Source organism: Pollachius pollachius, assembly GCF_949987615.1.
Source record: "Pollachius pollachius genome assembly, chromosome: 4".
Lineage (NCBI taxonomy): Eukaryota > Metazoa > Chordata > Actinopteri > Gadiformes > Gadidae > Pollachius > Pollachius pollachius.
The window spans coordinates 18,313,158-18,328,925 of record NC_136937.1 but is presented as its reverse complement, the minus strand read 5'-3'; the positions used below and the strand labels follow the sequence as shown (position 1 = coordinate 18,328,925).

The 15,768-nt window shown below is 45.3% G+C and overlaps 1 protein-coding gene across 1 annotated transcript in view; it reads left to right on the top strand.

The window, feature by feature from the left end:
- The window catches only part of fibcd1b (fibrinogen C domain containing 1b), a gene marked incomplete at both ends in the record, with an annotated part of 95,566 nt that overhangs the window by 32,045 nt on the left and 47,753 nt on the right, over positions 1–15,768 (top strand). The window contains 3 exons of the mRNA XM_079735951.1: positions 3,875–4,354; positions 8,192–8,351; positions 12,906–13,042. Coding sequence (XP_079592077.1) covers positions 3,875–4,354; positions 8,192–8,351; positions 12,906–13,042 — 777 coding nt within the window. The remainder of the gene's footprint in view (positions 1–3,874; positions 4,355–8,191; positions 8,352–12,905; positions 13,043–15,768) is intronic.

Genomic DNA, 15,768 nt, shown 5'->3' with positions numbered 1-15,768 from the left:
TCTCCCTCTCTATGTCCTCCATTTCACTGTCTCCCTCCCTCCTTCCCTTGCTCTCTCTCTCTCCCTCTCTCTCTCTCTCTCTCTCTCTCTCTCTCTCTCTCCCTCTCTATATCTATATATCTTACTATCTGTCCTCAATTTCGCTTTCTCCCTTCCTCTCCCTCTCCCTTTATCCCTCTCTGTCCATCCCTCTGACTCTCGCCTCATCGCAGTTGTCACAGTTGTCCCAGATAGTGGCAAGATGAGGATGAGGGGAAAGTAAAAACCTAATTATTAACCGAATAGTGAGTGCCCGCAGTGTGACTGAGTGATTCATTTACACAGTGTGTTCAGCAGCAGCAGCAGCTCATGTGTGGGCCGGGCCTAATGTCCTACTTCAACATCCACCTCTCGTATTATCATGGCGCTATCTCTCTTGATGCCTCCAATTATATGTGACACATAAATGGAGCCATCAAGAGGGATTGAAAAACGATAACACAATGGAGACAAAGAGATGAGATGGGGAAATTAAGGTTGACGTGTAAACATGTTTTTGTTTTTGAGAACGTTTTAGAGACAACACTGTGATTACTTCACATTTTGAACTGACCTTCTCCCGTGTCGATTTCATTGTGCTGCTAAATGTATTGTGTTTTTACAGCCAAATCACAATATTTTCTCTGTTGGTCTTCGTTGCGGTGTCGTCATACATTCTCCCTATGTTAGGTAACTGATTGCTATTGTCGCTCTGGATGTTCAGATGAATGCACAATTCAATTAATTTCAAATACTTTTATTTGTCCCTTCAGGCAGGTAGTGAGAAAACATTGCGATTTTAACATACACATTTGAGATGATATCGTTAAAAAGGCTCACGGGGCGATGCTTACATCATAACATGCAAACCGTGTAAGTGTACTGTCATTCTGTTTGTTTTATTCCAGAACGGTGACCTGTCACACTAGGCGCTGCTCAGGCTCACTGTTGAAGCTTCCTTCTGTGTTTGATGTGTGAGCCCGCTAGCTGCATTGCGTCCTGCCTAAACACTATCAGTAATGTTGAGTGAAGCCATTATACACACACAATGCACATTGAATGAACACATACTCTGATGACAAACACACACACACACACACACACACACACACACACACCTAACACACACACACACACACACACACACACACAAACACACACATACACACATTCATGTGCAATTGTGTTCTATAGGTGTCCACATATTGGGGTTCAATCCAAGGAGAGAAACAACCAATAATGTTTCTTCCCCTGGAGGTAATTTTATATTCTGCATTGCTTGACAAAAGGAAAAAGCAATCGAACAGTTAAAACAAATGTCCCTGACCCCATTATATGTGTTTTGTCTCTGTCCGGCATTTAAAATGTATGCATGCCTGCCTTTGTTTGTATATCTGTGTATGTCTGTGCTTGTGTTTGTGTGTGGGGTGGTTTTATTATGCATACAGCAGTACCAGTCCATACCCACACATGCAACACGCTCCCTGTATTCCCTAGCCCTCTGAATTTAATAAGCGTGTTCATGAAATAGGAAAAACATCAATAAGCCATAGGTTATGCTGCAACATAAAATGCAATCAAGCATGAATTACCAGATATGACGTTGGCGTCCGGATAACCAGAACGTCTCCGTGGTGATCGATCAGAGTATTAACTTAGCTGCGAGGTTCCACTGTCGTCTGAATTCCATCACCATTACCGGGAAATGCCCATGTTTATTTCCTTCACCAGGAAGGAATTGTGAAGCGATGAGGAAATAGGAAAATCTGTGTTGACATCACATCTAAATCTTAAGTCTCTCTTTTACTTTCAGAGTTCACGGCAACCTGATATTTAAACACCTCCATCCTGGATGGAGGCTCTATGAAAGCGATCCATAATGTTATAGTTATAATGGATCTCGCCCTATGCCAGAGACTCACCAATGTCATCGGGCCGCTGTGACTCACTCCAGCTTCTCGCTCTTTCTCATTTTTTTTCTTATCCGACAAGATGACTTATAACAAGATGGCGGTAGACACATGCAGGCTCATGTGTCTGGGCTTTTCAGAGTGCTGTTCTTACATCCGAGAGCCGCTTAAGAGAATTATATTGAAATGATTGAAGCTGAACAGGAACATGCAATTTAGTTTCAGACCATCATCTTGTTTTCGATCAGATGATGTTAATTTGTCCAATTTGATGTTAATCTATCGTAAAAGATGAACAGTAGATTTTGTACAAATCAAATCTGCCATGGAAAAGGAGGCTTATTAAGAATATGCTCAAGCAATGTAATGGTCCCCACCACCAACATCAATAAACACAGTAAATTGCACTTCTTGCAAGTTCTCGTGATGAAAAAAATTGCTTTGCTTTTGGTCTGTGCTAACGCTGCTGATTAAAAGGTCCTCAAACTGACAAACCAGTAGACATTCATCAGTGAAAGAAGTCCAGGTTATAAAAGGAGATAAAATAGAAAAGACTTCCAAAAGAATATACAAATTATTTGCCTTATTATATCTGTTTTGTGTTTTAGCATCACTGATGCCAACCCAGTGATTCATTTGAATGCCTGCCTCACATCAAAATAAAGCAAATGTCGATTTTATTCAATCTAGTGGGTTTGTATTGTTCTCTAATGCTAATGGTGCTTCCTTGAAATAGGAAGTACTTTTGAAAATAAATATGGATCTAATCAATACCAAGGCCGTATTTTCTTTGTTTGGAGCATAATAACACACAACCTCTCTGACATAGCTCTATTTACTCTCAATTTCAAGGTTCTCGGTAGACGCAGAAGATACGTTTAGCTTCCTGGAACCATCAAAACATACTTCACGGTGAAAGTAAAGCAGCCGTAAAACGCTAAACCATAAACCAGACCATTAGCCATCAATAAGAGGGATTCACTTGGCCTGTAGTACCTAACATATTTTACATATTAATCACGTTCCCTCTTACACAGGCTTGCACACGATGAATGATTACCCGGTAAATCAGCGCAAACAAAGCTGTGGTGACATCCGACGGCGGGAAACTAAAGGAAAGAGATACAGGAGTTTCATTCTTTCTGGCAGAGCACAAAAACTGTTGGATCGTGAATTCTCCACATGCTTACATCTTCTGTTGCGAGGGAAAAATATTAAAAAGCAGAGAGCCATAGCTTTCACGTGGAGACAAACATGTTGTGGCTGAGCGTAGTTAATCATGCCTTTGTCTGCCATACTGGGCTCTGCAATCAATGGACGCTTCTCCTGTCCTGAGTGACAATATGGCCTGGAATTATAAAGGCATGAGGCATTCCTGCTTTTTTATAGTGCAGAGTTAATGACACAAAGCAACAATTAGAATGCAGGCTTTTATTTAGCAGAACTGTGCTCAGTGTTTATAGGTTGTAAACTGTCGCTCTTGTTGTGGTTGTGGCTGTCGATGCATCGCTCTCTGCCTGTGTTGAAATACTTTTTTGGAGCCTTTATTTTGGCCTTTTGTTCTTCAAAAGCAAAAAATATGGAAAAACTGCTCATTGCAGTATGCTTTACCAGAGGTCCAGCAGGGCAGTTTATCACAGATTTATCTTCATCAAAAACCAAGTATCTTTAAGTGTAGACCACATACTCCCAAAAATCATGATATGGTACTGTTCGTTAAGTTTACATTTTTGGGATCAAATGTGTTTTTCAACAATGAATAATAGATGTTATAGGTGATGTGTAGAATGTGACTTCGGAATATGGAGAACGCTGTATTCATGCCCTGCTTTCTGTCCTTCCCGCCTTCGTTTGATAACTTCACCTTTCTCCCATCCTCGTCTTCCTCTATATGGACTCTTCCTCATTGGTTAACCACTCTGTCTCCTCTTCCTTCCCCTTCCCAGAGAATGAGCTGTAGCTACCTCCTCTGCACCATCCTGCTCTTTGTGGCCGTCCTGCTGGCCGTCACCGTCACCGGTACCATCCTCTTCATGAACCACTACCAGGCCCCGTCCATCTCCGACGGCCCGCCGCACATCTCCACCAACCAGGACGAGGCCAATGCCCTGGTCACCGTGGAGAGGGGCGACGGCTCGCGCATCAACATCTTCATCGACCCCAACTGTCCCGACTACAACGGCAACTTCCTGCGGCTGGAGGGCGTGCAGACCTCCCTGCTGCACTCGTTGACCGACCACGACGCCGACCTCAAGTCGGTGAAGGGGCAGGACCGCGCCCTGCTGGTCAGCCTGGCCGAGGAGGTGGCCAAGCTGTCGGCCCACGCCGGCCAGCTCAAGATGGACTACGAGTCCCTCCGGCGGGGCCAGGGCAGCCTGGGCCAGGACCTGAACACGCTGCAGACAGAGCAGGGCCGCCTCATACAGGTGAGGCGGAGCCAGGGCCGTGCACCAATCACAGCCTCACTGGTTTTGATGCGTTGGGTCGATGCTACAAGCAGGACATGTTTGCACTGCAACGATATACTTTAAACACACACAAACACACACAGACACACACATGCACACACATGCACAAGCACAGCCACATGCAGACACACACACACACACACACACACACACACAAACACATGCACACACATGCACAAGCACAGGCACACACACACGCACAATCAAAGGTACACAGACGCACACACACACACACACACACGCATACACAAACAGACACACACACAAGTACACATGTACACACACACACACACACATACACACACAAGCACAGACACACAAGCACACTTGCACACACACGCAGACGCACATGCACACGCAGACACAGGCATAAGCAGAGAGAAGAGGATAATGGTTTTCAGTAGTCAGTGGAGACATGGTCATTAAATAAACACGTATGGTCTAATGTTGATTAGGACGACAGGAATGAGAGTGGCCGTGATAGTGCTGGCGATGATGATGATGATGATAGTTATTATGGTGGTCGTGATGAGGCTGGGGGCCGTCATGGCAGGTTCTAATGACAAATGACGGCCAGGGGGATAATGGTGGGTGGTGTTCAAATTGGAAGGCATCAGTAGCAATGGCAGGGATTAAAGTGATGCGTTTGATTATTGTTGTGATGATGATGAAGGTGTCGAAGATGACTTGATGATGATGAAGAGGACTTGATGATGACGAGGAGGACTTCATGATGATGACACACTATTTGTAATGAGGTCATGTTAATGTGTATGAAGGTGGTGATGATGATGATGATGATGATGATGATGATGATGATGATGATGATGATGATGATGATGATGATGATGATGTGAATGAGGGTGCTGATGACAGTGGTTCTGCTGATAATGGCCTGTTGGAATTGATGAGGATGAAGATGAGGAGGATGTAGAGATGCTGAGGCATTTGAAATATACGTCTAACGAGGAAAGATATTATCGATTAGATGACACCAGTCCACTTGCAAAACGTACTGCGCTATTAAGCTCTGGAACAAGGACTGCATCTTCAGTTTGTTCCGTAACCTCGGTAACCGTTTTCCATTGTCTGAGGACGCTCCACCTCTGGAGACGGCGCCAGGGTCTGACTGTGTGATGTATGAGCAGCCCCGTGGCTCCAGCGCTATGCTACATCCTGCTGACTTATACAGGGACACGCAGCGACGCAGAGGACTCCCCCACACCCCCCCCCGTACCCCCAGAGAGAGAGAACAATATCTATGGCTCCGGGTAACAGATAACGGATATGCAGGGCAAGACTTCCGCCGTTTATTTGCCTGTGTTTCAGATCCATTCAACCATTTCAGATGATCTTTTTTTGAAAAGGACATCCTGGCAAAATGAAAAGCCAAGCCGTGGCGAGGAGATGGCCGGATGGGTTCTGAGATTATTGCTCTCCGGACGGATTGTTGACCTGCACGCAAGCGCTCGAACATGATTGGTCAATACTACTCGGCCAACAAACGTTAACCATCGTGACCGGGGGTCTGGGCTCCGGACCGCAGGGCTGGACACCGGCTAGGGGGTGGACGGGGATGTCACCGAGACACGCCTCCCCCTTAGGTGATTGACTTCCCCGTTTAGGGGGAGAGGTGCGGTGGGGGTGACAGGTTGTGTGTGTGTGTGGGTGGGGGGGGGGGGGGGGGGGAGGTGGTGATTGTGTGTGTGTGTGTGTGTGTACGGGGGTGTAAGTGTGTGTGGGGTGTATGCACAGCTGCTGTATAGCCATGACGCTGAGGTCTGACTGTGTGATCTATTAGCAGCCCCGTGGCTACGGCGCTACGCTACATCGTTCTGATTTATAGGGTGACACGCGAAGTCCCCCACCCGTCACCAAAACTGGGAGACGACGGAAGTGGGCCGCTGTGTAGTGTAGTGAAGTGATGCCCCGAAGGCGCGGAGGGGGGAAAGGCTGGACCCTGATTGGATGCTTGGTTTTTATGAGACCAATTCGTTCTGATTCGGACACAACAATGGACACGTCGGTGTTGCTGGGTTGTTTTTTCCAGAGTGACGGATCACTGGCCTAAATGATCATGTCTACGTCCATTCATTACTCCCCTCCGCGTGGGTCGGTTTATCGTTTCTGTTCCACTGGGTCTGGGAAGACTGTTATGTTGCTTTGGCAGACCTCATCTGGCCATTGCTTATTACTGAAACATATTTTTATATGAGATATATTTGATAAAAATGTAGTTTACTCAATCTCAGAATGTAGATTCATACACACACACACACATACATTCATTAATACATATTTAAATTGGTATAAACATGGATGCCTATATAAATATATAAAATGCCTTCTGAGAAAATGACTTTTCCTACGGTGCCAGAACCTCAATTTTCTCTTTGGCATCCTCCACATGTCTGGTACAAAATGGGTCAGTCCCAAGGTGTGTGTGTGTGTGTGTGTGTGTGTGTGTGTATGTGTGTGTGTGTGTGTGTGTGTGTGTGTGTGTGTGTGTGTGTGTGTGTGTATGTGTGTGTGTGTGTGTGTGTGTGTGTGTGCGTTTGTGTGTTTGCGTGTGTGTGTATGTCTGCCTATGTGTATCTGTGTGTGTGTGTACTTGTGTGTGTGTGTGCGTTTGTGTGTGTGTGTGTGTGTGCGTTTCTGTGTGTGTGTGTGTGTGTGTGTGTGTGTGTGTGTGTGTGTGTGTGTGTGTGTGTGTGTGTGTGTGTGTGTGTGTTGGATGGCCTGCTGCCTATATAATATGATTGCTGTTGTGCCCAGTGGGCCTGTGAGGTGTGTTGCATGCTTATTGAGACCAGACCTGGGCTGTTTGTCTCACACACGTTACACTCCTGACTACATTCCTGACTTCTGAAAAATTATCCTCTGGAGTCGACTTGTTATCCCAGACACAGGATGGCTTTGGCTGATTGGTTCCGCATGCTCCCTCAGTCTTTCTGGGTGTTTTTGAGTCAGGCACGTATCGCTGCTCATCTCTGTGGATAAATGCTAAAAAACTAAATATTAAAAACTGCGTTGGAGAGTCTGCGTTGCGGTTTGAAACAGAGAAAATACTAGAAAGTAGAAAAGCAAAGCAAAAACAGATCCAGAATATGTTTGCGCATTCTAATTATAGCAGCAGGGTTTCAGCTATTGGCTGCCAATATGTGCTGGGTCTTCTCAGGGGCCCGGGGTTAGGAGTGCATCACCACTACCCAACTTTCACACCTCGCATTCCTCCCATTTCAAAATAAGAGCGGTGCAGTTCCGTGAAGGTCTTCAGCCGCACACTATATAGTGCGATGGGATCAACACTTATGTCAACCCCAATATGGTTTCACACATAGGTCTCACAGCAAAAAAAAACATCCTGGTGTGTATGTGTTTGAACCGAGGACATCGTATGAGCTCCATTTTGCACTCCACTCACGGAAGGCACTTTGTCCAGATGGACTCTTTGCGAGAAGGAGCGCACAAAGTGAGGATCTAAGCAGCCAACCTCATGCTCTGAATCATGTTGTTTATCTCTGTGCAGTAGTTGTTTTACAGAGACTTTGTTGTGCAATACATTCATGATTTTGCATACTATTTGTACAAATATTGTATATATTATATTTTTTTAATGTATGCCCGATGATTTTTGACGGATAATAATCAGTCGTAATCAATAAATAAGTAGCTAAAGGCAAATAATAGAATAGCTAAACAGTCTGAATGACATCACTTTACTGTAATGCAGTCTTTTAAACCAGAAAACACTTTACCAATGTTTCCCCCATGGGTTTTGTTTGCTCCCCCCAGCTGCTGTCTGACAGCCAGATCAACATGGTGAAGGTGGTGAACTCGGTGAGCGACGCACTCAACGCCATGCAGAAGGAGAACGTGGGGCTGAAGGCCCGCGTGAAGGCCGACCTGCAGCGGGCCCCGGTCAGGGGGGCACGCCTCAAAGGCTGCTCCAACGGTGAGTCCCGGGGAGAGGGGGGAACACCAGCCTCTGTGGTCCGCCTGTCCTGCCTGTCTCTGGTCGACATCTCTCATCTGGACGATAGTCTGTCTGTCTGTTTGTCTGTCTGTCTGTCTGCAGGTGTGTCCCCCTCTCTTGTCTGTCTGTCTGTCTGTCTGTCTGTCTGTCTGTCTCTCTGTCTGTGTGTCTGTTTGTCTGTTGCTCCGTTGGTCTGTCTGTCTGTCTGTTGCTCTGTTGGTCTGTGTGTCTGGCTTTGTGTCTGTCTGTCTGTCTGTGTGTCTGTCTGTCTGTCACTCCGTTGGTGTGTCCGTCTGTCTGTGGCTCCGTTGGTCTGTCTGTCTGCCTGTCGAACCGTTGGGGTGCCTGTCTGTCTGTGGCTCCGTTGGTCTGTCTGTCTGTTGCTCCTTTGGTCTGTCTGTCTGTGGCTCTGTTGGTCTGTCTGTCTGCCTGTCGCTCCGTTGGTGTGTCCGTCTGTCTGTGGCTCCGTTGGTCTGTCTGTCAGAATGCGTTGTTGCTGGGAGATAAGCAGTAACTAGAGTGTCTCTGGACCGTCCGATCCTCAGGATGTAAACACTAAACCCAGACGGCTCCGTCAGAACGGCCTCATTCATCATCCTTTGAGAAAACAACAATCACATTAATCTTCAGTTAAAGTCTCAGTTTACAACAGAGTGATTTAGCGATTTCTAATGCCCCCTACCGAATACTGAATCATCCGCTAGCATAGAGTGTGTTGCCTGAACTCACCGGCATATCCCTCCGTTCTCCTCTTCCATTTCTTAGGGTTCAAGGTGCACAGTGTCTCCTAGAGAGCTAGATTTGAGAGCAATCAATTTGAAGAGCCAATGGAAGAGCAGGCTTCATGATAGAAAGGGACGTTTATTTAATGCGTTCACTCACACACACTGATTATAGTGTCACCCAGGAGAAGGAGAGTAACGTGTTGAACTCCCACGTATTCACACACACACACACACACACACACACACACACACAAACGCAGTGCTCGCACACGTCCATCATTTGAAGTGTGTGTACCTGATCTGTTACAATTGCAATTCCATCCGAGTCAGAGCCACGATTTTTATTCCGCAATATCAATGTGGACATTCAAAGTTATTAACTTAGCATTTTGCAGCTTTTACAGTGATCGTACATTGTTTATAAATTAATTTAGAGAACACACACTGGGCACATTGAGGAAATAAAGCCCTGAACTAAGTCCAACCTGACTCCAGAAAAGCGGTTGGCTCACAATGTATCCTGTGGTTTGTTTTCTTTACCCGTAAGATGAGTCTTGATATGGGTGATCGGACCATTCCCGGACCCCAAGGGAGATCCTGTTTAAGGGTCCCGTTGGGGTGGGCCGCGCCCCAGTGGAGCAATCTGTATGCCATGGAGTCCTTGTAAACCAAGGAGGGGACAAAGCTGTGTCGGCATCAAGTCCAGCTCACGGAGCACCCAGAGTTTGTAAACTGCGTTAAAAGTGCCCTTTCTGCCTCCGACAGAGATCGTGTTAAAATGTATGAAGAGGTCTCGGAGGCTGAGCCAAGACTCAGCAGAGAGTGTCCAGGCGTGTTTTGCTTTTTGCAAACAATGTTGCCGTGTGTGTATCTGATAAGGGTTTTAACAGACACATTGAGTATCTGTAGTAAGTGTTGCAGGATCTCCAATGCTGACCGGTAAAAAATAATTCTGCCAATAGCGAAAAAAATAGTTTCTGTTTCCTGGTTAGGAGTACTTGTTACTGTTTATAACTATAAAATATTTATTACTGATATTAGAAAAGTGCTTAGCTAGGAGGTGCTTGTGGTTTGCAGTCTTTTGATTACAGCTTCCAAAGTATTCCCATACTTTGGTAACTAATTAAATGATTACTGATGAAGAACAATGACAGTGTTGACATTTGATATAGGTCAAATGTAGATGAGCTTATGAGTTCATACCCATATTGTTTTTCTCATTAGTCTCACAAGGAGATGGACACGGAGACCCTTATTTGGGCATTAGAATTATCAAAGTATTCCACGGTGATGAAAATGGTGTTCTGGCCCTAAGGCAAAGTTGTCCATCAAATAAATCTGCTATGACAGCTCCATGTGCCAACCCTATTGGCTAGTAATCAAATAAACATTTGGTGTGAAAATAATCAGAAAGCGGTTTGTCAGAAGGAGGGTGCGGTGCGTTTGGCTGGATCAACATATTGTGATTCAGGGGCCATTGCTCCTACGCGTCGAGAACCTGAGAGACACCCTGTTTATCTGTTGAAAGCATCTGCAGCTGTACATCGTCGGGTTGATTAGGTCCAGGAGTATGACAGTATTACATTGCATGATTGGAGATAAGTACAGTCTATCGCTCTTAACGGGCAGCAGTGGGTATGCGGCAGAGGAGAAATAGGTGTCTCGACTTTTAATGAATCGATGAATTCTTCATGAATATCATGCTGTTGCCGCAGTGTGAGACGTCAGGGTGACTTACTGGGCATCTTTGACCGTTAATGTTCACAGTCCGTTCCTTAACAGGATGAGGATGTTCCGGTGTTGCTCCTACTAAGCACAAGCAGTCAATACAGCCCCCCTGACACGCACACAGCACGCTCACACACGTGAACATACGCAAACACACAAAAACACACACACGCGCACACACACAGGACCTTAACTTCCACATGCAGACACAGGCTCACACATGCAAACTCACACAAACACTCTCGCACTCACACACAAAAAAAACACGCATGCACGCACACACACTCACACGGCCACACATGCATTCACACACAGCTCCCGAACTTCAAACACATCACACTGTGATTATATGTAACCATATAAACAGAATTATCCTGAATATAGAAGAGACAAAATGAAGAATACCGCAAAAGGATTTAGGAGCTTTTGAGGACAAAACACAGAGCAGGGTCCAAATTTAATAGTTCTGATAACGGAGGGCAAAGTGTTTTGAAGTTGAGGATTACACACACACAAAGGGAACCGTTTTGAGAGTACCTGGTATTGAATACACTGTAGGCTTACAGAGAAAAGGTGAAAACCAGGCAAAATCAAGCCCGTCTGACTGTATCTTCTTTTTATTTTTATAAATGTCTCAAGGAGCCGCGCGGCTGCTTTATATTCTCCCGTCCGACCCGGGGAAGGCTAGCTTGCATAATCTATGATAGGCTCTCACCCTCCTACCGGCCTTCCATGGAGGATACTGTGTGTGTGTGTGTGTGTGTGTGTGTGTGTGTGTGTGTGTGGGTGTGTGTGTGTGGGTGTGTGTGTGTATGTGTGTCTGTGTTTGTATGGGTGAGCTTTTGTGTCCCCGCTGAAAGACCAAACGGTTATTTCTCCCTCAAGGCTTATTACCGCTGTTTCTCTACCGTGCAGGGGGCAAGGTCCGGCCCGCAAACCATCATTTGAATGTATGTTAAGGTGTGTGTGTGTGTGTGTGTGTGTGTGTGTGTGTGTGTGTGTGGGTGGGTGTGTGTGTTTGTGTAGGTTTGATCCTGTTCTTTTTACGTTTCTTTTCCTCTCTTTCTATTGTAAATGACTCATGATTACATAGCACTTTTCCATTGCTACCCAACTCTCTCTCTCTCTCTCTTTATCTCTCTCTCCATTTCTCTCTCTCTCTCTCTCTCTCTCTCTCTCTCTTTCTCTGCCTCTCATCTATTTTTCATAAAGAAGATACATAGGTATGAGATACATTATCCCTTAGCATGAAATGTTGATGAATGTATGATGAGGACAATAAACCCAATAGATTAGAACAGGGGATAATCTGTCTCCGTATACATTTGGGAAAAGCATTTACATATCTGCTGTACTCAAGAGGATTTTTCTTTGGCAACAAATGAATCACTGTTGATATTGTTATTGTTGTTGATGTATGGCAAAATACCAAGTTTAATGGCATGAAAAGGCCTTAAGATAAAGCAATTGTTTTTTAATGTCCAGAAAGACAAAGTGAAATGTCTTTGAGAGTGCATCTTTCTAGGTGCTTTTCAAATTACAACAGCTATATAGCACAGAACAAAACCAAGGAGGACTGTGATTGGCTCCTTGGGATTTGATTTGCTGCCTTTGCTGTCAGTTGAAGGTTTAGCGCCTCCCTTTTAACAAGCTGTGACCCAACCCCTCAAAATAATTTGAGTTCATTACATGTTGATGTAAAAACTACTTACGTTATTAAATAGGTGATTCTATGTGAATGTATGTCATCTCCGTCCCCAACTTATACATTTGCATATCTGTAACCATTTAATTGAACATAGAATTCAGGCAACATCACGTATAAAGTTCAAAGCCTTTTCATGTTGACTAAAGAATAGGTTTATTCACACATTGACCAAATACCCTTCATAACGTAAAGACAGTTCCCGTCTGCTGACATTCAACTGCTCAACTGCTTCTATACATCGGCACCATGAATAAAACAAATGCAACTGAAATACACGTTCACCCACGGACTCGTGGGTGACCCCCTGCAGAGAGTCTTTGAGGGGCGAGTGTATCTCTGACGCGGCGCTCCGCCCTGTGCTGCTCTCCGCAGGCTCCCGCCCCAGGGACTGTGGGGACCTCTACGCCAGCGGACAGAGGGAGGACGGCATCTACTCCGTGTTCCCGGTGCACCACCCCGCAGGCTTCCAGGTCTACTGCGACATGACCACGGACGGAGGCGGCTGGACGGTAGGCTGCACAGGGACGCTATGCACACACAGACGCATCCGCACGCACGCACGCATACACGCACGCACGCACACACACACACACACACACACACACACACACACACACACACACACACACACACACACACACACACACACACACACACACACACACATACACACATACATACATACATACATACATACATACATACATACACACACACACACACACACACACACACACACATACGCATGCACACACACACACACACACACACATACACACACACACACACGCACACACACACACACACACACACACACACACACACACACACACAAACACATTTACAAGTATACCTCCCCACACACACATAAATATAACATCTTAGTCTTAAGTATTTATAAAATTCGGCGTTGTTGGTCTTTAACCATCGATAACACAGATTACTCTCGTAAAAGCACACATGATCCTTAAAATTTGTAATGTGAAACACAAAACTGTTCGAGTGTTTCCATGTTCATGCTGCACCCCGGTGCAGGTCTAATCTGAATGTCTTCAGTGAGGCCCGCTGCCACTAGAAGATGCTGAACCCCTGCCACAGCAGACAGGGGACTCTTCCATAAGGCAATTGATCACACAGTTTAAGAGGTCAAATTGAGTGTTATGAGAGCAGGCAGTTCTCATAACAACAGTGTATGTTGTATATAACGCAGCCATCTGCAGACCCCTGTTATATGATGTAACCGCTCAGACAGAATATGCTCGACGATAAACGGGTTAATGAAACAGTTGGACAGCCCAATATTTTTCAATGTTCTGTCCTGCTCCAAAACTGGGGGCTGTGTATGCTGTGGCTTTGTATGTGTGTATGTGTGTGTGTGTGTGTGTGTGGGTATGTACGTACGTACGTGCGTGCATGTTTGTGCATGCATGTTTGTTAGTGTATGTGTGAGTGTGTGTGTGTGTGTGTGTGTGTGTGTGTGTGTTTGTGTGTGTGTGTGTGTGTGTGTGTGTGTGTGTGTGTGTGTGTGTGTGTGTGCGTGTGTGTGCGTGTGTGTGTGTGTGTGTGTTTGTGTCTGTGTGCGTATTTGTGTGTGTGTGTGTGTGTATGTTTGTGTGTGGCCCATGATTGTCTATGGGTAAGTTAGTGCTGTGAGGCTAGCAGTAGGCAGTTTCTCTGTGTTCTATTGCATCAGTCAAAAGGCAAAAGCTAGCAGTTTTTTCCCCACAAAAATGTGCTTTGGCTTTATAGTAGACGATTACTGCTCTACAGGCTCCGAATAAATTCTGTTTATTGGAGCTCTTCTGGATCCAGGGCAGGACACGCTGGGTAGATGGAGTGTTTAATGTATAACTCCATTGATGTATGCTTCTTCATCAGGTACTTATTTCTTTAACCCCAAACAAAATCCCTAAAGGGGCATTGAAACGGCTTGTAAGTCTGTGTGCCAGGACCTATGCTAATGAGGCATGCCACTCCATACATGGTCAATATCAGCAGCAAGCAGGCAGGCCCATCAATTCCAGGTAACCGCAAAGAGTCTGTCCTTATATATTTTGCGGATTTCTCAATGTATTTCTCCTCGGATAAACATGCAAGGACATGCATGCAGATCACCAGCATATCTTCAAAAGATGATTGCAACCTAATGAAGTAGGTTTAATCTAATTTATCTCATGTTAGCATTACTGTGACCCAGAGCCCAATATTAAAGAGTGTTGGGTCAAAACACAGGCAAGGTACATTCAGAAACCCTGAGTTTGCACCCCAAAACTTAATAGACTGTTGTGTTGTGTTGCTTTTTTCTGAGCACAGCAGCATAAGAAGCAACTTTCTCATTGTTAGACTGTTAGCCTAATGCGATGGTGCATTTGCTTATGCCTGTGTGACGGAACAAGGACAGACACCAGCCCCACCAAATCAATGTACTACAGGGAGCATGGTTGTTGGAAGCATACTTCAAGTCCAGTGCAAAAAAACTGAACTGCACTGAACTGTGAACTACACTGGAACGAGCTGACTGTAGGAGGAGCAGGCCTTTAAGCATTCTCCAGCACATCAATATATGCCAACCTGGTTGGAAAGCCTCTGGAGTGGAAGTGGAGCTTTCACCGCCAAAATCAAAAAACCCAAGTAACCAATATGAAGTACCAAGTTGAGTATTTTGCCGCAAAATGATTTGAAATCTAAGTCATCCAAGTCGGGGCACAGCTTAGCGGTTCACTGGAAAAAATTAAACCAAGGCAGCAGCAAATACAAGGGAAGAACATTTTTCTTTCATTATTTAAAAATGTGTGTACGTGTGTGTGTCACTGGCTGTCAGTCGCTCCTTGTGATAGGCAAGGTCTCACCCTTCTATCATCAAACAAAGCTTAACTGCCAGACTGACAAAGTGCACAGCTACTCTGCAAGCTGTCAGACCACAGATGATTGAATGTGGTTTGTGTGGGTCTCTATATGTGTGCGCATCCATGTGTGATGGTTGTGAGTATGTGTATGGAAGGGTAGAATAGGCATGCATTATACTGTGTGTGTGTGTGTGTGTGTGTGTGTGTGTGTGTTTGCGTGTGTGTGAGTGTGTGTGTGTGGGTGTGTGTGTGTGTGTGTGTGTGTGTGTGTGTGTGTTTGCCACAAAAGCTTGTGTGTCCGTGCGGACATGTGTGTATTGTACATAGAAATTGTAACTGTGCTCATCCATTAAATGCAAGCCTGCGTCTGCCTGCAGTAGGTTTGCACG